This window comes from Barbus barbus, assembly GCF_936440315.1.
Source record: "Barbus barbus genome assembly, chromosome: 43".
NCBI lineage: Eukaryota > Metazoa > Chordata > Actinopteri > Cypriniformes > Cyprinidae > Barbus > Barbus barbus.
Window position 1 is genome coordinate 7,834,096 of NC_136721.1, and position 24,232 is coordinate 7,858,327.

The 24,232-nt window shown below is 37.2% G+C and overlaps 1 protein-coding gene across 1 annotated transcript in view; it reads left to right on the forward strand.

Annotated features, from left to right (window-relative positions):
- Positions 1-23,158, forward strand: part of plrdgb (PITP-less RdgB-like protein) — a gene marked incomplete at both ends in the record, with an annotated part of 111,689 nt that extends 88,531 nt beyond the window's left edge. Inside the window, 9 exons of the mRNA XM_079406022.1 lie at positions 8,224-8,409; positions 8,582-8,730; positions 17,005-17,121; positions 20,045-20,161; positions 20,330-20,478; positions 20,614-20,763; positions 21,253-21,436; positions 21,670-21,798; positions 22,808-23,158. Of these exons, the coding sequence (XP_079262148.1) occupies positions 8,224-8,409; positions 8,582-8,730; positions 17,005-17,121; positions 20,045-20,161; positions 20,330-20,478; positions 20,614-20,763; positions 21,253-21,436; positions 21,670-21,798; positions 22,808-23,158 (1,532 nt within the window). The remainder of the gene's footprint in view (positions 1-8,223; positions 8,410-8,581; positions 8,731-17,004; positions 17,122-20,044; positions 20,162-20,329; positions 20,479-20,613; positions 20,764-21,252; positions 21,437-21,669; positions 21,799-22,807) is intronic.
- Between the last annotated feature and the right edge of the window lie 1,074 nt (positions 23,159-24,232).

Consider the following 24,232-nt stretch of genomic DNA (forward strand, 5'->3'; position numbering starts at 1 on the left):
TCACTTGAGGACCTTGACGAGCCTCAAAATCTGTCTCTGGATCCACCAGCTCAAAGGTCTCTTGCAAGGTTGAATTGCTTGCTGAAGAAAGTCTTTTCCTGTCAACCACATGGTGTTCGCAGAGAAGTTGGAACAGACCTAGAGGCACAGTCAGCTGGATTGTGCTCGGTAGGCACATAGTGCCATTGGCTCAGCCTGATGACTGCCTGATTCTTTGGACACGATTATGGGCGTACACATAAAACCTCCTACTTTCATTGTGTATGTAACCCAATACGACCTTGCTGTCACAGAAAAACTTTCCAGAGTCTGATCTGAAATTGATCTCATCCAAGATTAAATCTGAGATCTCGACAGCCAACACAGCTGCTCAAAGCTCTAAACTAGGGAAAGTAGGTTCGTCTGGAGGTGTCAGTTTAGCTTTACCCAGAATGAAATCAACGCTAATCGCTAATGAAATCAACGGGTAGTCTTGAGATATGCTACTGCTCCAATAGCCTTGAAAGAGGCATCTGAAAATATGCACAGCTCTGTAGATTTTGCTTTTGAGAGTGACTTCAGGCTGTATGTCCTCTGAACATTAATTATTTCCAGGTCTTGCAGTGAATTTCTCCACATTTCCCACTCTCTGCATTTCTCTTCAGCGAGGGGTTCATCCCAATCATCTATTCCTTTTGACAACTCTCTCAGGAGGAATCTCCCATGGATTGTGACATGCGCTGCAAAGCCTAAAGGGTCATACAAGCTCTTAACAGTGGAGAGAATGCCACGATGCGTCAGAGGTTTGGTATTATCCGGTGAGTGGAATGCAAAGGTGTCTGTCGATATTTTCCAGCTCAAGCCAAGACTGCTGTGAGCAGGGATGGTTACGTCTTCAAAATCAAGCTCTTTGACACCTTCTGCACAGTCTTCAGATGGACAGGCTGCTAACACCACCGGGCTGTTTGACATTATTTTGTGAAGCCTTAGATTCGATTCTGCCAGATATGCTTGTGTCCTCTGAAGTAGATCAATAGTTTCAAATGCAGTTGGAACAGATCTTAGACCTTCGTCCACATAAAAATCTCTTCTCACGGAGTTGTAAGTGTCAGTTCCATTCACAATCTCTCCTTCTTTGGCAGCCCGACTAAGTCTGTAAATCGCCACAGCTGGGGAGGGGCTATTTCCGAATACATTGACTTTCATCCTGCATTCCATTACATCCTTGTCGAGATCATTCTCACGGAACCATAGGAACCTCAAATTATCTCTGTGGTCTTCCTTCACTGTGAAACAGTGGAACATCTGCTGTATATCAACAGTCACAGTAACAGACTCCTTTCTGAATCGAATCAGGACACCTGTCAAGCTATTGTTTAAATCTGGTCCTGTCAAAAGGACGCTGTTTAGTGAGAGACCCTGAAATTGTGCGCTGGAGTCAAACACCACTCTAATTTTGTTGGCTTTTTTTAAAAACCCCAAAGAATGGTAAATACCAACGTTCCTGGTCACTACTTAGGAGAGGGGCATACTCGGCATGATCATTTTCAAACAACCTTTGCATGAAGTCTGTGAATTGTGGTTTCATCTCTGGTCTCTTCAGCAAAGTACGATGGAGAGAGTAAAGCTGAGTGACAGCATGCTCTCTGTTATTGGGGAGTGGTGGTCTTGGGTATCTGAAAGGAAGAGGACCCACCCAGCTATTGTCGCTATCTTTGAAAAACTTGTTATCCATGATCTCCATAAAGAGATGATCCTCAACAGATAGAGCGGGCTTGTTGTCATCCCTTGTGCGCTGGAGCACCAAACAGCCAAGGTGATTTTCCTTGCTTGTAGATATGAGGGATTCCTTGTACCTCAGCTGAGAGATTGAATCTATCCTTCACATTGATGCGACTTTGACATGGGGAAAAGTGTGACGTTCTACCATTGTCCAGCACATGTGTCTTGTAACTCAACACAGTTGGTTTGTGAGAATTACCCAAGCATACATCTCCAACTATCAGCCAGCCTAAATCTGTTTTGATTGCAAAAGGAGCATTATGAGTGTAGTAATTATTAGAATCATTGTTCTAACTTTAGCTTTTAGGGAATCACTCTTAAGATTCCATATTTATATGATTAATTGAGATTAATCAGAATGTCCAACTTATACCTTGTTAACGATACCTTATTAACGACTTGTCCAGCAAGCATTAAAATCAGCACGTTATCTCTTAACAATTTTGTTTATCTTATTCGTGGCCAACGATAAAACAAACCAAATAGTTAACTTTAGTTATCAAGCTCATGAGCACAGGTAAAACGTTATCCATGGTAGACTCTTTACCGAGCCACCTAATAGGAAGGTCCAACTCTTCACCAGCAGTCAGGCCTAAGCCCTCTGTGACTCCAACAAAGGCCGATTTCCATGCTCTAAAACTCTCAGGTCGGTCATCAAACTTAACAAGTTTACAAGCTCACAACGTGGTAAATATTTAGCAAAATCCAACATACCTGATCGAGGCTTCAGTCTGGCGAATCTGTGTTGATTGTGGCCATGCTTCCCTCTGAGAGAACATGAAGTATGAGGGTCATATATTTCCTGTTTAACCTCATGTGTGACTAACTGATCAAGTGGCTGAGATGGCAGTTCGGTGAACACATCTTGTACACAATTCATTTTAGAAAGACTGAGCAGTACGGTTAGTGTCCGAGGGACAGCACAGCAGCTTGTTCCTTTTCGTGATGGAGCACTTCCAAATCTGCCTCCATTTTTGCCTTGTTCAGTTTATGGGTCATTTCTAATTAAATTTTGTCCAGTTTGATTGTGTTCTCTTTCTTTACAAGCTTTACACGAGTTTGTGCTGCTTCTGCTTTTGAGCCCGTACAGTGGTTGCTGCAATGCTAACTGAAATCCTTGACGACCATGATGATCGTGAGGACTGTGATGTTCGTGATGAACAGGAGTGTTTTGAACCTGCCTCAGAAGCTCTGTCTATGATACTCATGGTTTCCCCTCTGCATTTTCCAACGCAGAGGCTGTAAGCTTCTCATCGTGCTTCATAATGCATCTTTATATCATCTTTTTACTGTACTGTTCTCCTCGCATGTGCAAATGCAATTTAACAGTCAGCCAAACTCCATCCATAACGTACAAATGAGTCAGGATTCATCTTAGTCTTTGTCGTTTTAATAAGATGCCATTGAGATGTACATAATGAATTAGGAGTAAAACTGTAAAAAACAGCAAACAAACAATAATCAAAATAATTATACAACAACTAAAAAAATATGCATATAAGAACCTCTGATACTTATATCTCCATAAGGGCTCAAATGTTATCGATGTAATCAATTTACTTAAATGAGATTACTAAATAACCAAAATAGCGCCAAATACAGATATTGGCTTATACAGACAAGTTGTCATATCAAAGTAGAATGAAATCAACATATTAAATAAAGGCTAGGCTAACAGCTAGAGGCTATTACTAGAATTACATCAAATCGAAGATTCAAATGAACTTATTACAAATATGTGCACAGATATATAAATATGTAATCAATCATTACGTAACAAAGAATTAACTTACAGATGATGCTTTCACAAACACAAAACAAATGATGGCATCCAAAGATCGACGAGAAGCTGTCTGCATGAGAAATGTGCTTTACTCTGAACTCACTTTCACTTCGCGTAGAACTGCCACTAGGTGTTGCCAAACCTGTACAACTTGGAGCAGGTGTTTTTGAAGCTGGCTGTTCTAAATTATGATGATTGGTGATATTTTATATGTTAATGACATTAATTAGGAGTGATTACAAGCAGAGAGCTGAAATCATTCAATTGCGTGCAAGCTCAAGATAATTTGCAATTCATAGATTTCACATCTGAAAGAGACGCGTAAGCGCATTTTCTGTTAGTACGTTCATTCTATGAATCAAGTCACCTTTATTTATATAGCGCTTTTAACAATACAGATTGTCAAAGCACTTTATCAAATCAAACCGTATCAAATTGGAGGATAGTGTGTCAGTAATGTATAATGATAAGATTAAGCACTCAATTTTCAGTTAAAGGCATTTCATTATTGAATCCAGAGATGTCATTGTCTAGCTCAGTTTAATTTAAATAGTATCTGCGAAATAAAATTGACGATAATCACTAGAAATTAAGTGTCCCCAACTGAGCAAGCCAGAGGCGACAGTGGCAAGGAACCAAAACTCCCTCTGAGACAGAATGGAGAAAAACAAAAACCTTGGGAGAAATCAGGCTCAGTTGGGGGGCCAGTTCTCCACTGGCCAGGAGATTATTGTTTATTTATTGTTTTACTTATTGTTTTAATTAAAATTTCAAATGTATAAATGTATTATATTTCTGTTTTATTTTGTTGCAATTTCTAACAATAATAGTATTATGTAATTAGGTATTTTATTATATTTTTTAGTTATTTTCTTCTATTTTTTGTTTTATTGTATTTAAGTCGAGGTCTTCACTAGGGATATGTCCCTGGGGCTCATTCAGGTGTCCCGGCCTCTGCCGACGATCAGGGAGACATCATCTCCCGGCGCCGATCCACCATCTGATCCGGACACGGACTGAGAAACAGAATAAGAAAGAAACAGACAAATATTAGTGTAGATGGCATTCTTCTTACAATGTAAAGAGTACATTGTGTGTTATGGGGAGTGTTCCCGGTTCCGGTTGATCTAATTAATGCAGCCTAACAGTCCAGTCCGGGAAGTCGTGGCCTAATGGTCAGAGAGTTGGACTCGTAATCCAAAGGTTGCGGGTTCGAGTCTCGGGCAGGCAGGAATTGTAGGTGGGGGGAGTGAATGTACAGCGCTTTCTCCACCCTCAATACCACGACTGAGGTGCCCTTGAGCAAGGCACTGAACCCCCAACTGCTCCCCGGGCGCTGCAGCATAAAATGGCTGCCCACTGCTCCGGGTGTATGTTCACGGTGTGTGTGTGTTCACTGCTGTGTGTGTGCACGTTGGATGGGTTAAATGCAGAGCACGAATTCCGAGTATGGGTCACCATACTTGGCTGAATGTCACTTCACTTTAATGGATTTGAATAATAGAAGCGTATTAGTGTGTTATGTGTAAGCCAGGTTAAAGATATGTGTCTTTAATCTAGATTTAAACTGACAGAGTGTGTCTGCCTCCCGAACAGCATTAGGTAGATTGTTCCAGAGTTTGGGTGCTAAATAGGGAAAGGATCTGCCGCCCGCAGTTGATTTTGATATTCAGATCGTCCAAGCTTTGAGTGAGCGTCTACGGGTCGGCCGATCTGGTTTCGTACCACAGTCATATCACCCTGCAGCCCAAGACTGGTTGCCCACTGAAGCTAAGCAGGGTTGAGCCTGGTCAGTACCTGGATCGGAGACCTCCTGGGAAAACTAGGTTGCTGTTGGAAGAGGTGTTAGTGAGGCCAGCAGGGTGTGCTCACCCTTTGGTCTGTGTGGGTCCTAACACCCCAGTATAGTGACGGGACACTATACTGTAAAAAGCACCGTCTTTCAGATGAGACGTTAAACCGAGGTCCTGACTCTCTGTGGTCACTAAAAATCCCATGGCACTTCTCGTAAAGAGTAGGGGTGTAACCCCGGTGTCCTGGCCAAATTCCCTCCACTGGCCCTTATCAATCATGGCCTCCTAGTAATCCCCATCCACTTGATTGGCTCTATCACTCTCTCCTCTCCACCTGTAACTGGTGTGTGGTGAGCGCACTGGCGCCGTTGTACTGTGGCTGCCGTCGCATCATCCAAGTGGATGCTGCACACTGGTGGTGGTTGAGGGAGAGACCCCCACATGATTGTAAAGTGCTTTGGGTGTATGGCAATACACAATAAAAGCGCTATATAAATGCATCATTCATTCAAAATCAGATTTTCTCCAGTCATTGTTAAACAAAAACAAACAAGCTAACAAACTTCATAGCTAGCGAGAAGAATTTTCACCGTATATTGCCATCTGAACAAGTAAGTAACAAGTCTGCCACGTTTGTTCTGACCAACTGAGGAAAAGAAAACATTACCATAAATCACGCTACCAATGGTGATTTAATCTAAAGATCGGTTAGCTCATATCACACTAAACCCTGCAAATTATTATTATTGTTATACTTTATTCTCAAATTATTAATGTTAACAACATCAGCATCGCATGACTTTGAGTAGTGTGTATTAGTGTAGATTTCAATTTCTGTACAGTCTAATCTAATTTGTTATAGTGACAGAACAATTTGTCTTTCTGTTGCACTGTGGAGCTTCTGTCACTATAACAAATTCCTCGTATGTGTAAACATACCTGGCCAATAAAGCTCATTCTGATTCTGATTCTAATTGCCATGCCATTTGAATTTCATATTAAGAAATTATTTTAACCCAAAAAGTAAACTATGCTCCTTTCAAACTTGTTTTCTTTAAAATACAAGTCTTGTGTAATCCCAGGCTATCTGTAATCAGAAGCACATTTAAAACTGGAATATAATTTAATTTAATTCACATGTGTTTCATAAACACATCTGTATCACAATCCGCCACACAAAAAAGTAGGTCATTTTATACTGTTGAAAATTTGGGGTCAGTCATTAAATTTTTTTTGAAAATATTTAATACTTTTTTACAGCAAGGACACTTGCTCAGTAAAGTTATTTAGAATGTTACAAACGCTTCTATTTCAAATAAATGCGATACATTTAATTATTCTAGCTGCTGTGAGATCCTGCCACCTGCAGGATCCTCACATGCGATAGCCTACTAGCCGGGACAACTTCTTTATGTTTACAGACGTGATGTAATGACGCAGTGCCATGCTCGAAATGCCTGTGAAAACCTACCCATACCACTCAAATGAGAAAACAATATTAGCTTATGCTAACCATTGTGAATCAGGCTAAAGTAAGGAGATAGGTTTGAACACTGGCTGGTTATGTACTTGCTCAAATATTGATTTCGGATAATTTTTAACCAAAAAAAGTTACGGACTGCAGCTTTAAATTACATTCGGATGTAAATGGTCCTTTTCCTGATATAAATGTAAAACACTGAGCTGCTACATCGGAGTGTCCTGCGGATCACCTTTTTGAGATTGTCCAGGGGCCTCATTTATAAAGTGTGAGTATGCTTAAATCCACGCCAGTGCTCATATTTATAAAAACTGTCTTTGACGTGGAAAAGTGCTTAGCGTCACGTCAGGATCTGAGCAGACGTACGCACTTTTTATTGTTGGAGTAACATTCTATGAATCGCACGTATACGCATATCTGAGAAATGATCGTAAGATCAAATTTAGGATGGTTTCTGCGCAACATTTTATAAATGAGGCCCCCAGGTCTGGAGTCATCAAGCATCAGCATCTTCATCTGACTTTATTTTGGTTATTTCCAGATTCCTCTGCAGTTGTTATGTGTTGTAAAAAATGCTAAATATCCATTTATGCCATGCAACAGGCAAGCATATAATATAGGCTGTTATCCGTCAAAATGCAGATTCATCACACAAAAACTACTTACGTAAATGAGATTGGGGAGGCCATTAGTAAGTTTGATTTTATTTATTAATTTATTTACAAAAAACAATTTAAAATATATTCAAAATAACTACATTATGTGCATATTTACATTTGAGTTGAAAACATTATTAATTAACAAATATTTAGTAAAATATTTCAATCATTGGGGGGGCCAAGCTCTGCCCATTTCAAATTAGCCTAGGTTGGAAAGGACTCTATAGACCCTCATGACTGTGTCTAAAGGTTAATAAGTTTCTTTAATATTTGATAATTGGCCTTTTTAATGACAAAGCTTAGTTCAGGTTATAAATTTTGGACCCGCTTGTCTTTATATTAAGTGTCTTCAACTACTCTGTACTTCAATTTAAATTAATAATTTGTTACAGTGCAATTATTGTGTACATGCATGTTTTAACGTTGTAACTTATATTTAGAAAATACTTTCCTGTAATTGCTTATGTAATTAATTTCTGTAGTTACATCTATAATCACACTGTGGACCCAATCTCTACCCCTTAACCCACCTTTAAACCTAACCAAAACCTAACCCTACCACCAAACCTGTTTGAAACTTAACCATATCTCACTATATATATATATATATATATATATATATATATATATATGTATTCAAGGTGTGTGGAAAATGTTATTATTACGTTTCACTTGATGGTTAAATCACAAGACATTCTTAGAGTCAATAAATTGGAACTGTTGTGTTTTATTTATTTTTCCTCAAAGTGGACACTGTGCTCAGACACTTCTCAGACAGCCGTGTTTCTGTAGATGGACCCCCAGAGCAGTGCTGTGGAGGAAGTGTGTCCCGCAGGGGCAGCGATCGAGTTGTTCCACTTGGCCCCGCCCACTCTGGCACTGATGCCGGGGGGTCTGAAACTGCCCCTAGCGAGCCTGTTAGCATCTCACACAGTGAGTCTCAAGACCACAACATGTCCTTGAATCAGGTGCTTTCAGGCTGTTCATATATTTTATTCATTTCCACATGGAAGTCAGACGCTTTGATGGATATGGAAAAATAGGCTATCTATAAGTGTAGTTCAGGCATGTATACCATAAATTCTCTCTTTTCTTTCTCACTCAGTTTGCAGCAGGTGGTGGGGGTTGAAGCGGTTAGATTATGTGCTGTTCTGTCCAGATGTGCTCACCACCTTTCCCACTATAGCACTGCCTCACCTTTTCCACGCATCATACTGGGAGTCCACAGATGCTGTGGCTTTTATTCTTAGACAGGTAAGTACAGTTCTCTGCTCTACTACAAAGGTTGCATAACATATAATAAAGAAAAAAGAGAGGAGTCCGCACACTGAAAATAGCTGCTCCAAATGAATTTAATAACAGCAACGTTTCGACCCTCAGGTCTTCATCAGGCTCAATACCCACATGGAATAAAATCAGCTTTAAATAGCAACAGGTAATCACCTTAATTGGGTCCACACACCCAAAAAACAAAAAAACAACAAAAAAAAACAGCCTAACTAATAATCAACCACTTATGAAATATTAGTACAACCACTATAAAAAAGGCTTAATATCAAAATCCTCATTCAACCCTGATGGCGATAAAGTTTTTAAGGTAATAATCCAAAAACATTCCCTCTGTAATAATAATGACTTTTTTTGCATAACATATAATACCACAACTTGAGGAAAAAAGCCCTGTTTACACTAGTGATGGGTCGTTCTTGAACGATTCGTTCATTTTGAACGAATCTTTAATGTGACTCGGGAAGAACGAGTCGTCTCGGGGAGTGATTCGTTCAGTCGCGCATGCGCATTGCACAGCATTCTCGGGTTTGAGTCGTTCGTTCATCACGTGACAGCCCCATACGCTTAACCAATGCAGCCTGAGCCGGAAAGAGAATTGATTAGTTCGTCTATATCGAGTCTCGGGTTTGAGTCGTTCGTTCTTTTGTCACGTGACGTGACAGTTTTGGACAGAGAAATTAGTTAATTTACAACCTTCCTTACAAACGGGTGAATAGTCATTATTATTATTATTAGTATTATTATTTACTCTTACAGTTATGTGATGCTTTTCTGGTCTCAAATTATTGCTTTTAATTTCTGTCACATGGTTCTTTTCCATAACACCATGTGGTTAAAAAAAGATAATAACGAGTTGGTTAACCTCTTCTTGCACTACACATATATCTGCACAGTTTTGTTTTATTTAACTGGTTTGCACTCTATCTATTCTGCCATGTGCCTTATGCCACTTTATCTCTTTTTTTATTTTTCTACAAACGTCCTCATCTGTATAGTTGTATGTACATATGTTTAAACTGTATTTATCTGTATTTGAACGTCTACTGTCAGTGTTTAATGTTAACTGTATGCACCAAGGGTCTGAGAGTAACGCAATTTCAGTTCTCTGTATGTATGTACTGTACATGTGGAAGAATTGACAATAAAGCAGACTTGACTTGTTATGCTTTGTTTTTTTTTTTGTTTTTTTTGTCTAATCTTCATAAAATACAATACCTTGTTGTATTTATGCCTTTTGAGTTAACCCTTTAGATTGGACTATAGTGTTACTTACTATACTTTTGTAACATATGACACTTTAGACATTAACACTCTGTACACACTCCTGAATTGTTTTTTATTGTTTATTTTTGTGCCAGAAAAAGCTATAGCAAAGAAGATAACTATTCCAAAATGAATTAAAACTATTTAAATAAAAAATACAAGAAAATTAAAATATACTAAAGCCACAGAGCCTTAAAAAACTAAAACAAAATACTGCACAACAAGCTAGGCTTTTTTTAATAATAAATAAAATAAATAAGCTTTAAAATAAATAAAACTTTTGTGCCAAAAAAAAGCTTTCTAGCTAAGAGAATAACTAATCCCAAATGAATTTAAACAATGAAAAAAAAAAACTGAAAAAAATTATATATATATATATATATATATATATATATATATATATATATATTAGCACAACAAGCTAGGCCTTTTTTAAATAAATAAAAAATAAATAAGCTTTAAAATAACACTGTGGCTATATTTTAGAACATGCTTTAAGGCATGTTTGCATTCAAAAAAATGAACAGATCATTTTTATTTCTAGGAAAATGCTTATTACACATTTTGATAATTTTATGATAATTCTTAAATATGATCCAACATACAAAAAATACAGTTTTACTTTATGGTAGCCTATTTGATATGTACTGATCCGGCAAGTGGTCACGTGACAAAAGAACGAACGACTCAAACCCGAGACTCGATCGAAGAACTAATCAATTCTCTTTCCGGCTCAGGATGCATTGGTTAAGCGTATGGGGCTGTCACGTGATGAACGAACGACTCAAACCCGAGACTCGATAGACGAACTAATCAATTCTCTTTCCGGCTCAGGCTGCATTGCTTAAGCGTATGGGGCTGTCACGTGATGAATGAACGACTCAAACCCGAACACTTGTCAGATAAGAGGTGGTGCGCTAATCATAGACTAAAGACCCAGGTAAACAATTAAGTAATATTTTCTGTTTCTTATAGCATAGTTTTGTATTGTTTGTAGTGTGATAAATGTTTGCATAAGTAGTAGATGTGTTTGGAAAGTAACACATAACATTTGAATTATATTTTGCTAAAATGAACGAAATGAACGAAATGACTCGAAAAAAGATTCGTTCATTTTGCTGAACGAGACTCAAAGGTCCGAGTCGGTAAAATGATCCGAACTTCCCATCACTAGTTTACACCATATATTAACATCCATCTCGAGTGATCTGAAGTGAGCGGCACTAGATGTAAACCACATTCAGACCACAACGCATATGTAGTGTAAACAGTAATTAATCCTCATGTATCTGGGACAGGGATAAAGGAATGCCCACTCACCTGTCAATTATCAAATGTATTCAACTTTAAAAGTAAAAAATTCTATCATAATTTTACTCATGTTTTACAAAAACGTTTTGGTAAATGATTAAAATGACTTTTTTGGAAGATGAAAGAAAATATTTTAAGAAATGTTTCAGTGTTTTCAAACAATGGAAGTAAAAGGACTCTAGTGTTGCTTATACTTCAGAATACCATATTTTATGTTCCACAGGGAAAAATAAAAATAAAATAAAAATACAGGCTTTGAATAACATGAGGTTAAGTAAATGATGACAGAATTTCCATATTTTAGATTATTATCCCTTTAACATCAAAGTTCAAAGTTGCAATTTAACAGAAGTAGCATATGTGACCCTGGACCACAAAACCAGCCTTAAGTCGCTGGGATATATTTGTAGCAATAGCCAAAAATACATTGGATGGGTCAAAATGATAGATTTTTCTATTATGACAAAAAACATTAGGACATTAAGTAAAGATCATGTTCCATGAAGATATTTTTGTAAATTTACTACTGTAAATATATTCAAAGTTAATTTTTGATTAGTAAAATGCATTGCTAAGAGCTTCAGTTGGACAATTTTAAAGGCGATTTTCTCAATATTTCAATGTTTTTGCACCCTCAGATTCCAGATTTTCAAATGTTGTATCTCAGCCAAATATTGTCCTATCCTAACAAACCATACATCTATGTAAAGCTTATTTACTTTTAAATGATGTATAAATCTTAATTTCGAAAACAATTTACCCTTATGACTGGTTTTGTGGTCCAGGGTCACATATTGTCATCCATATTGTGACCCAAGTGATTATAGGGCATGGTCTTGGTTGAATCCATCGGTTGTTGATGGATGGATCTGAATGAAAACTTGCAGTCCATTTTAAGAAAGACTTTGATATAAATTTATATTTCAGACCTGACAAGGTCTTACTGCCAGAACCTACAAGCTGGAGTTCTCATGAATATCACGATAAACGTTGTTTTGTCTCCAGATTTCCCCAAATATTTGCATAACTTCGGGAAAAGTGGTTGATTTGCTTTTTTATTCACTCATGCTTGCTGCCTTTCCCTTTAGCATGACAATAGTACTAAAAAGTCTAAAGTTCAGCCATTTCTTCCCTTAAAAGGGTCATATGACAATGCTAAAAATAACATTACTTTGTGTATTTGGTGTAATGCAATGTGTTTACGCAGTTTAAGGTTCAAGAAACCGTTCTGAAAAGCGTGGTGTGCTCTGATTGGCCAGCTATCCAGTGTATTGTGATTGGCTGAATACCTCAAGCGTGTGACGGAAATGTTACACCATGGGCGAATTCCAAACGGAAGTGAGCATTCCTATGCCCTACTTGCTTTGAAGTGTGTTCTTTTGTCATGGTGTGTTACCTTGACAACGCTGTGCGTGCAACATTCAGCACTCCTTCAGTTGTTGCAAATAAATATTTCTTCTCATTATTATTATTTTATTTAAATATTGTCTCACTGTGTCTTATTTACTATTAAACTTTTTTAAACTAAATGTGCTTAAACTTACACTACTCTCTATCACTGACAAAAATAAAATCACATTAAAATCAAGACAAATTTAATCAGCCTTACGTTTGATGTGAAGTCAAAATCAACCCCAACTTTGCTTTAAAATGCATCGCAAGAGCTCCTAACTGAAGATCACATGATCACAAACCGTGACCATTGCATTAGGGCTGTATACCTTGGAGAACCTGGCGATACGATACATACCTCGATACACAGGTCACGATTCGATACGTACCTCGATACAGAGCTGTCTCGATACGATTTGATACAATGTGACACGATTCGATACGATTCAATAAAAATACATGGGCCAGAGCCAATTAGTTAATGCTGAACACATTTACTCAACAAACAGAACTCTGCATTTTTCTTCAATTTATTGAAGACAAAAGTGCAGGGCTTGACGCTTACCTATTCCCCAAGGAGCACATGTGCTCCTAAGTCAAAAAATTTATGAGCGCATTAAAAACATTTAGGGGCGCAATGCAAATTTTTCTAATTAGGTGTTTTAGCTTAATAAGGGGATACAAAGAGACATTTACAAGCACCATTATTTAATTTATCAGAATACAGAAAGTACACAAGGTTTTAAAATAATTTTACTTCAGACACTTTAATAGGCTAATTATGTAATTAGTTATAATCCTATTAAACTGTGTCGGTATAAAATTTTCACAATAATCATTGAAGCTTTTGTCACGGTATATGTTTTTGTTTTTAAATCACAATATATAATTTCTAAGTGAAAAAAGTGTTGTCGTCCTAACAGGTTAAATAACTTTATTAAAGATAATTTACTAAAAGACTTTTATAAAAAATACATAAAAATATAAAGTAAACAGGTGTTTCAAGATTAGAGTGCAAAAGATTGTTCAAATGAACGAAAGAACAATAGGTAAGTAAGTCCCATTTGTTAACATTAGTTAAAGCAGGTTAACATTAACTAAAAATGTGCAATAGCTAATTGTTGCAGTAGTTAATATTCTTTGTTAATGTTGATTTAATAAAAAATACAACTATGTTAGTTAATGTTAGCTCCATTGAATTATATTAAGACAACTTTTGATTTTATAATGTATTATTAAAAGTTGAAATTAAGATAGCATTATTAATAAATGCAGTCATTGTTTTTTTCATGTTAACTAATGGAACTTGTGTTACTGAACAATAATAACGAATCAGTCGTTGATATATAGATAGGCCGCCTGTTCTCTATTATAGATCAGTGGATGGGCCATGGTTTAGGTTAGAAACAATGTTTGAAAATAAATAGCTCATTAAGTCTTTAAGTAAGAATTATTTGAGGCTATTGTGAAGATTAAAGCGAATATAAATATCTAAATGACTGTGAGTGTGAAACATTATTTACACAGTTTTAGGAAAGTAGCGCAGCTGATTTGTTTACTGGGTTACCGGGGTAACGGCAGCGCCCTCTAGTGGCGAATGTGCGCCATTCAGCGCGTCTTCACTTTAACTCGCTCCGCTTTTCTTCTCATCTGTGCTCATTTAAATTAAACCGTTGCCTTTTTAAAGTTCTAAAGTAATCATATGAGGCTGCATCGCAATTTTTCCATAAATAAACAGAATAAATTAATACGTTTGTTATAGGCTACTGTATAAGTTAGGCTGTTTTGTATTTTGTTTTGTATTCGCACTTGTGCTCCTAAATACATTTTCCAGTTCGCACACATCTATTTTTAGTCGCAAATGCGAGTGAAATGCTCGCACTGTCGAGCCCTGAAGTGCATTATAACAAAGTGCATTTTGCTTAAATATTTGCAACTTTAAGTGCTCTGATTAATTGTACACAAATTGTATTAATCTGGAAATTACCACAAGTCAACATTTAACTTTCCAAGGGTACAGTCTGAGCTCACACAAGCACAAAATCTTCTTCTTATTATTCTTAACTTCTTATTAAATCTTCTTATAATTCTTTTTTGTGACACCATATACTGCCATAACATATTTCACTATGAAATCACTTAAATGCTACATCTTGCTTTAACATTTTCCATGAGTTTTTTTAAACTCGCGGGCGCCGCTGCGCCCCCTAATGGCTGGGCGGAGTATGATACTAAGGGCTAGAATATCGATACTGTATCTTTTTTTATTATATCGGTATGTATCTAAGAATCGATATTTTGAGCACACCCCTACATTGCATGTTCCCTTCGCTAATAGACTTCTGGAAGGGCCCTTCGTGAAGGGATTCAGTTGCTCACTTTCGTTTGGAACATCCCTACAAATGGCGTCCCCTTCCTGAAGTGCCCTTGAAAGGCACAAAAAAGCAGTTTGGAATTCGCCCCATATGTGGAAACACAGCGTCTCCATGACATGGTGGCGGCATCAACAATACTACAGCGAGAATAAAAGTTACGCCGCCTTTCTTTGTGTAAACATTTGGGAGGTGTTATGCATATTTTCCAAACAGCGATGGAGATGTGTGGAGGTGTGTTTAAATGAAGCATTTTAGGAAGGCGTAGACGAGTCTTAACTTTTATAAAGAATATCTCTTTGGGTTTGAGACTTTAATCTTTGCAACTTTACGGATCTTGTATATGCTTGTAACACTCCAAAGAAAAAGGAAAACATTTACATTTATGCATTTAGCAGACACTTTTATCCAAAGCGACTTACATTGCATTCAAGTTACAGTCTTTACATTTTATCAGCTCTTGCTTTTCCTGGTAATCGAACCCATGACCATGCTCTACTATTTGAGCTACAGGAAAGCTAAAAAACTTGAAATTGCATCATATAACCCCTTTAAATTGCTTCAGATCAGACAATAACACAGATGGGAATCAGAACTGAATGAAATAGGGCTGTCATTCCTGGGGCCTCATTTATAAATCGTGCGTATGCTCAGATTTGATCTTAGAGTGTGCGTACGCATAAATCTGCGTCAATGCTCATATTTGTAAAAACGGTATTTGACGTGGAAAAGTGCTTACGTCAGGGTCTGAGCAGACGTACGCACTTTTTCTTGTCAGAGTACTGCAGATTTTTGGAAATGTAAGCTGTTCTTGCAGCTCGCTGTTCTAAATTAAATAATTTGGATGATGACAGCGATCTTGTACATGTTAATGACATTAATTATTCACATTAAATTAAAACAAACAATACACAGTATGGGATTTTTATAGCTAACATCTTGAAATATGAAGGCCAGCTTTCTGAATGTTTCCAACACAATGGTGCCCAATGCACAGTTGATCAAATCTCTAGGTCACTTTGAAAGGCTGAGAGCAAATCTGTTTAGCTTGGTTAGCATTGCCCAGTTTGAAGCTGTGCCAACACACGTTTTAGACATTTTTTGCAAACCAATTTGACTGATTAGATCAAAAGACATTATTTTTGCTAATTTGAACCATTTCACCCGTATGTTAAAAACAAAAACAAACTGAAAACAGACAGTGGATACGTAGTTTTCAGCCAGTTTATGAATAAGTGCATAGTGTATAAAGCGTCATTAAGGACACAGCTATACTTTCAGGGAGTGCTGTACCAGCTTAGCAACTGTCATTGAAATAAATGGGAATGCTAACAAATAGCTTTCTGCGGCTATTACAGACATCCTTGGTTAAGACTTGCGTGAACTTAGACTCACACCTCAATCTGTTTGAGAACTCTACAGTTATTCTGTCAAACAAAGAGCTGCCTTCTTAACAAGAGAAGGCCAAACAGTGCAGGCTATGTAATAATGCTGAAATGCTTCATCCAGTGACTACATTTAGAAACATGTAGAAGTGCATTGGTCTGGTCAAAAGATAAGAACAACTGTGGCTCTTTATCACTTCTGTGTTCAGCAAATGTTGGCTAATGTCATGCCAGAGAGGACACAGACTCATGGGAGCAGATTTAACAACATATTATTGAGAAATATGTAGTAGAAAGGAGCAGAAATACAGACTAAATAAATAGCATTAAATATAAAAATAAGTTCTCATAAGCATACGACATAAAACGCATTTTATAATAAAATTTACAGTGGTGTCTGTGGACATGCATTCATTTAAATCTGAAAATAAACATTTTAATTTGACAAAAAAAACTAAACCTTCAGTTTATAAGACTGGAAATTTACAGCATCATTTTTTCTTCCACTTTGTCAGGTAATGCGATGCGACTGTCTGAAGGCTGGGCAAGGCGATTGTTCAGATGCTATTCCCATCTCTCCATCCAGCCCCCGTGAGAAGTGGCTTCGCAGACGGACACATGTCAAACTACGGGTGAGTATCACAAGAACTTACCTGTAATTAGTTAAGATAAAACAATGTTGTACAGTGTGAATATTTTTATAACACATCTCATTTACTGGGAAATATATGTAAAAAAAAAAAAAAACTTTTAAAAGTAATTAAAGACCTAGAACATTTGTGGGGGGCACTTGACACGCCTGCACTTTTCTTTGTTTTTTAAGACCTATTCTAGCAGTCAGCATCAAGTGCTGTATATCATTATAATCAGTCTAGCTATAAAGTCCCATTTGTCCTTTTGTTTTCTCTAAGAATGAATGAATTTCCAGAATTTTAAGAAAAACGTAAGCAACAATTCTGTGTTTTTTTTACTGTGTACTCAAACAGAAAATCCTGAAGTTTGGATTTTTTTTTTCTTTAGAAAGTTGTATCTGGGTGTTTTACACTTCCAAATAAAATTTAGTCTACATATAACAGTATAACATTGCTTGGGGAATGTTATAAGCTGTTTCAGTGAAAAACAGGTCTATATAGTTTACTAACAATATCTATATAAAAAATGTTTAGGGAGTAAAGAAAATGGAATCAGTGTTATATAATAACAAAACACAGTAAAAAAAAAAAGTGACTTTTTTTCAGAGAAATATATTTTCAATCTGAGTATGAACAACAACAAACACAAAGCTAATAGTGCAACACAAACACAAATTCTTCTGCAACAAAAATACAAACAGTGCAAATGATTCACAAACTACACACAAAATGAGTGAGAAATATACAGAGTGTGCAACAGAACAAATAATCAAAATGATCTTTATGAACTATATAATTATTGTTTACATAATATAAATAATATAAAGGGATCGATCCACTGGCTGTACTCTGCCTTGGAATAGATTTTACCGGGACATCGCCTAGCGATGCTAAAACATGACTTCCAGTGCTTTATCCAATATGTATCGCTGTTTCATCCTTGTTTTTGGTTTGTTTTATGTCAAAGTACTCAGTTGTGTTTTTCTGGGCTTTTTCAGAGAGTTCTCTCATGCAAATGTGTTATTTTGTGTTTGTTTTCATGCACACACGACAGACTTTACTTTCACTTTGCGTTTATTCAAATTTGAAACACCGTAAATGGTGGTGTCAAAATGTGATGACGTAATCACGTACGCTACGGAGCCTCTGAATATCTAAACGAGAAAAATGCGATATCTCCGAAAAGCACTTTTTAAAGCATTCAAGATTAGCGGTTCAAAAGTTATGAAACGTTTAAGAACAATAGTTGTTTTTAGCCACGGGCGGCTGTCTTTGAGGGTTTTAATAATAATAATAATAATAATAATAATAACAATATAATATATTATTATTATTATAAATATTTTATGTCCCGTCTGCATGTTTAAAAAAATAAAGCAATTTTGCCATTATCACTTACCCCCATGTCGTTTCAAACCCGTAAAATCTTTGTTCGTCTTCGGAACACAATTTAAGATATTTTGGTTGAAAACCAGAAGGCCGACTGTCCCATTGACTGCCAAGTAACTCTCACTGTCAAGGCACGGAAAAGTATGAAAAGCATAGTCCATCTGCCATCAGTGGTTCAATCTGAATTTTATGATGCGACGAGAATACTTTTAGTACGCAAAGAAAATAAAAATCAGCGTAGCGCCATTTTAGAGATTATCCACTGAACGCAAACTGCGTGCGCTCTTCTGTATCAGCCGCAACACAAGGAGGCGCTATTCTACATTATTTATACTTAACGAAAATAGCGCATCCTTGTGTTGCGCCTGATACAGAAGAGTGTACGCAGTTTTCGTCCAGTGGATAATCTCTAAAATGGCGCCACGCTGACGCGGACAGACAGAGAGGAGACGAATTGTTGAAAAAAAGTCGTTATTTTTATTTTCTTTGCATACAAAAAGTATTCTCGTCGCATCGTAAAATTCAGATTGAACTACTGATGGCAGATGGACTATACTGATAATGCTTTTCATTCTACTTTGTGCCTTGACAGTGAGAGTTACTTGGCAGTCAATGGGACAGTCACAAGTAGGGCTGCACGATTAATCGCATGCGATTGTCATGCGCATCTCGTCAGTAAAGCCGGTTCTTTGATTAGCGGTAAATCTCCATCACCTGCTTTCAGATGGAGCGGCATTTAATACACGGAGCCTTAGTTCGCTGACAAGCCACGCAAAATTGCGTTCATAATCAAATGCGATCTATAAGCGATTATGAACGTGATTTTGCGTGGCTTGTCAGCGAACTACGGCTCTGTGTATTAAATGGGAGTTTCTTCCCAGGTAGAAAGGGAAAAAGAGCTAAAAAAGCGATCTGCTGAGATCTGAGGATCCTTGGTTGAATGGAAAGTCAAGGCCACAAGGCCTGGCAGAAAAACTTAAGGGTCCAGAAGAGTTCTAGCTCACATCCTCCTCATCTTCTTAGGATCTAACAGAACCACAGACTAGCGGGGAATCACTGATATGAGAGCTTTATCTGCTATAGAGGTCTAAAGAATAACTTGGAGGGAAAGTTTACGACTCTTTATCTCCATGCATGCTAATTTGCATATGAGCTGGTTTGGAAGTTGATGTACAAACTATTAAAGATTCTTAGAACACTTACATGTTGCATAGTTATCAACATATAATATACACTCTCAACACAAGAACATATACGAGAACAGTAATAATATACACAATGACCTGAAGGATGTGTGTGTTCATTCACAGAAAGGTTTTTCTATGAATTAATTAGAGAAGAGATTTTCCTAAGGGGAAATTCCTTGTTTTGTTTTTGTTATAATTTTTTTTATATGTCTATATCATTTATATGAATTTTTATTTCAGTTTTAATTTAGTTTTAGTTAACCATAATAATCCTGTTAAAATAGATTTTAATCGTTTTTATTAGCATCCCTTTGGAGGTCTGTCTTATTATTATTATTCATTATCAGAATGTAACGGCCAATCACAGAGTTCATGATGTCATCGTGACAGAAGATGGCCCGCAGACACTGGTGGGGCGGTTTATGTATGGCCCTCTTGACATGGTGACCCTAACGGGAGAGAAGGTAAGATGGTCATTGTCATAACTGTATTGTTGTCATGACCAATGCTACAAAATTAAAGACGACTGATTGCATTACCACTCTGATGGATAGACAGCACAAAACAGTTTACTGAAACTAAAATTATGATCTGGTATATATTTTTATGAGTTCAAATATCCTGTCTGTCAGGTGGATGTGTTTTTAAAGACACAGCCTGCCTCTGGTCGTTGGGTGCTGTTCGACACTGTGGTGACCAGCAGCAGCGGACGGGTGTCCTACACCATCCCTGATAATAAAAGACTCGGGGTAGGTGTCTACCCCATCAAAATGGTGATCAAGTAAGTATTCACATTCTCATCACAAAACACTAACTGTAATATCTAACTATAGACTCTTTTTTTTTTTTTTAATGATTTAAAGAATGGAGGAATTTCTAACCTGAGTTTGTTGCATTTCCTTATTTGTCCTTACAGAGGTGATCAGACAAGTGCAGAGGCATTCCTCACAGTGTTGCCACGGGGAATGGAGTGTGTGGTGTTTAGTATTGATGGCTCCTTTGCTGCCAGTGTCTCCCTTATGGGCAGTGATCCCAAAGTCCGCCCTGGAGCTGTGGATGTGGTCAGGTAAATGTGTGACTGATGATAAACAGTTAGACAGTTAGTCTTAATGTGTGGTTTACATGGTTTTTCATGTGCAAAACATATGTAGAACGTCATTTCTATGGGAATCCACGTGATGGAAAATTTCTTGTGTAGGAGCAAAACATTTCCCCACAGATTTCAAAATGGGTTCAAGTTGGTTATGTCAAGTTTACAAACAGAAAGCTGTTTAGCTTGAAAGTGACTGTGAGCTGTGCTTCATACATCTTTAGTGACAATAGTCCAATTGACTGTTGACAATTCCTTCACACAAAATTTTGCTAATGTGATAGCACCTCTGTACTGTATTAGATACACTCGCTAAGTTTGGGGGCAGGGCTATATTTTATTTGATGAAAGATACAATTTCTGAAGGGTAAGACTCCTTTCACAGATCAAGTTTAAGGCCCTATTTTGTACACAATTCATAGATGTTGTTAGCCCCTGTATAACTGTGATTTGATTATTCTGTAGGCACTGGCAGGATCTTGGGTATCTGATCATCTACATTACTGGCCGTCCTGACATGCAGAAGCAGAGGGTGGTGTCTTGGCTCTCTCAGCACAACTTCCCTCAGGGCATGGTCTTCTTCTCAGAAGGACTCGTTCATGACCCCTTGCGTCAGAAAACCATTTTTCTGAAGAGTCTAGTAAAAGAGGTCTGCCGATGGCGTGTACACAACACAGCAGGACATTTACATTATACATTATAATATGTTACATTACAAGATAATTTTGTAGGTTTTTAGTAATGATTAGCTTCAATATTTTATTTAGATTTATTTAAAAACAAATAAATTAATCTTTCTTTAAAACAGATTGCTATTTTTGCATACCTCAATTGTCCATTGGGATGGAAAAACATGCTGAATAAATTTGTTTTTCCACATAGTGTCACATTAAGATCAGTGCAGCGTATGGCTCTATGAAGGACATGTCTGTATACAGCACATTGGGACTGGCACCTAATCAGATATACATTGTGGGCAGGCCATCCAAGAAACATCAGCATCAGTGCCAGGTAAAGCTCTGTTTGCATGAAAGCTCTTGAGTAATTTGACTTAGGGGTATCCCTGAAGTGTCCCATACTCGGAATTTGTGCTGAATTCTACCCATCCAAGTGCACACACACAGCAGTGAGTAGTGAACACACACCTGGAGCAGTGGGCAGCCATTCCCTGCAGGTACTGAGACTCGAACCCATGACCTTTAGGTTAAGTCCAACTCTCTATCCATTAGGCCACGACTGCCCCCAGTCTTAACTGTAACCCTTACCTAATTGTTTGTACTAAGCGTTTCACTGTAATTTCTGGCAACATATTGCAATGGGCGCTACCGTTGCTATAGTTACTACATCTCACAATAAACAGAACATAACCAACCACAAACTTAACCTTTGCTACAACCACAGTTGTAGTAAAATATTTTCATTATGGAGAATGCCAAGAACACAGAAAACAAAACACCTAAACCAAACTAGACTGTGGTGAGACAAAGGATTTACTGATGGCCAAACGGATACTCTCTCAGTAATTGCTTAATGAATTCGATCATTCATTAATTTGTGGAAAGCGTGCGTATGCGTTGTGATACTCTCTAAAATGGCGGAAGACGTAACTTGAGGGAGAAGAATGGTTGAGTAAATTGTTATTTTTGTTTTCTTTGCGCAAAGACAAAATATTCTCGTAGCGTCGCAAAACTGAAGTTGAGCCACTGATGTCACATGGACTGTTTTACTGAAGTATTTACTACGTTTCTGGACCTGGAAACATTTCAGTTGCGTTGCTGTCTATGGAGGGTCTAAAAGCTCTCAGATTTAATCAAAAACATCTTAATTTGTGTTCCGAAGATGAACAAAGGTCTTACGGGTTCGGAACAATATGAGGGTCAGTAATTAATGACAGAATTTTAATTTTGGGGTTAACTCACCCTTTAAGGTGTTTTCATCTTAGTCTACTCAATTACTTTAACAGTACTCTATCTTTTCATGCACAATTTTCCCTCCTTTGTTCCCATTTCATCTGACTTAGTTTCTGAGTGAAGGCTATGCAGCTCACCTCTCCATTCTTGAGTTTGAGCATGGCTCACGCTCCAAAAAAACCCGAATGGTGCTTCGTCAGGGATCTTTTGGCCTTTCCTCCAAAACAGACTTCCTATCTCCATCCCCGGACTTCCTATCCTGCAAGCGCACTCCGCTGCTGCGTCGAGCCATGTCTGTTCAGCAGCCATCACCGCCTTCATCATCTGTCTCCACCCCCAAACCTGAGCGTGCTCAGAGTCAGCCTGAATCTCATAAAGATGGACCAGAGATTCGCATCCAGACCGATGATCAAGATGAAGAGGAGGAAGAGGAGGGGAGAATACAGGATGTTGTACTGTAAAGGAACTCCATGAGTTGTGGGGAAAAGGTATGTTAAGGAACAACGTCCTTTGTTTATTACAGTAATTGCTCATTAAACACACAATTTTATCACCGACAGTGAATGGGCTATACCATCAGTAATGGATTACATAACTAGTTAAGTCATATTAATGTTCTAATCAAGTAAAATACTAGTTAACTACTGCAACTACTTCTACTACTACTACTAATTACCTTCTCTTACCAACAAAGTAAATTTTCAACATAGTTGTTAAATAGTAGTTATTAGTTGACTAGTGACTAATTTGCTAGTTAACTAGGTAGGAACAGCAAACTGACAATTTAAAGACATAGAGCCAAATGCACACTAGTTGTTTAAGTTAAGTTACTAGTTAACTACTTTTTGTCCAATTAGCACAGGGTTATTCTTGCATGTGACCAAATTAATAACAGTAACTAGTTAACTAGTTAAACTTTACCCGCTTAACTAGTTTACTCATGTATAATGAAATATGTATTAATTGCTCTTTAATACATTTAAGTAGTTAGATTTTCGCTACATTAGACAGAAAATCTGGATGATATGAATTATATATCATTTACATAAACATTTAGGAAACAACACATCATATTAATGTACTTACTAAGTATAATAATAGTTAAGTTCTCTTATTAAGCACATTTTCATTAAATTGTGAATAGTTATAGTTAACTTTGACTATTACCAGTTAACAGATGTCTTGGTTGCTAGTTTACTAGTTAGGAATATCAAACTAAATGACAATTTAAAGGCATACAATGCAAACACACTAGTGACAAAATTAATAGTTAACTACAGTAACACTTTGGACCAATTGTAACTAAGTAGTTGCTTATTAGCATGCATATTACTAGTGTATTGGTTGTTTTTAAGTACTTATAGAACACATATTAATGCTTTATTCTGCATGACCACAATTTAGATCCCTTAATCCTACCCCATCTGAATTTAACAACTACCTTACTAACTATTACAGTTTTTGTCAATTGCTTATTTCCTTTTGCCCAATCTGTCACATTTTCAAAACTCTAAACACAATTAGCACAACATCCG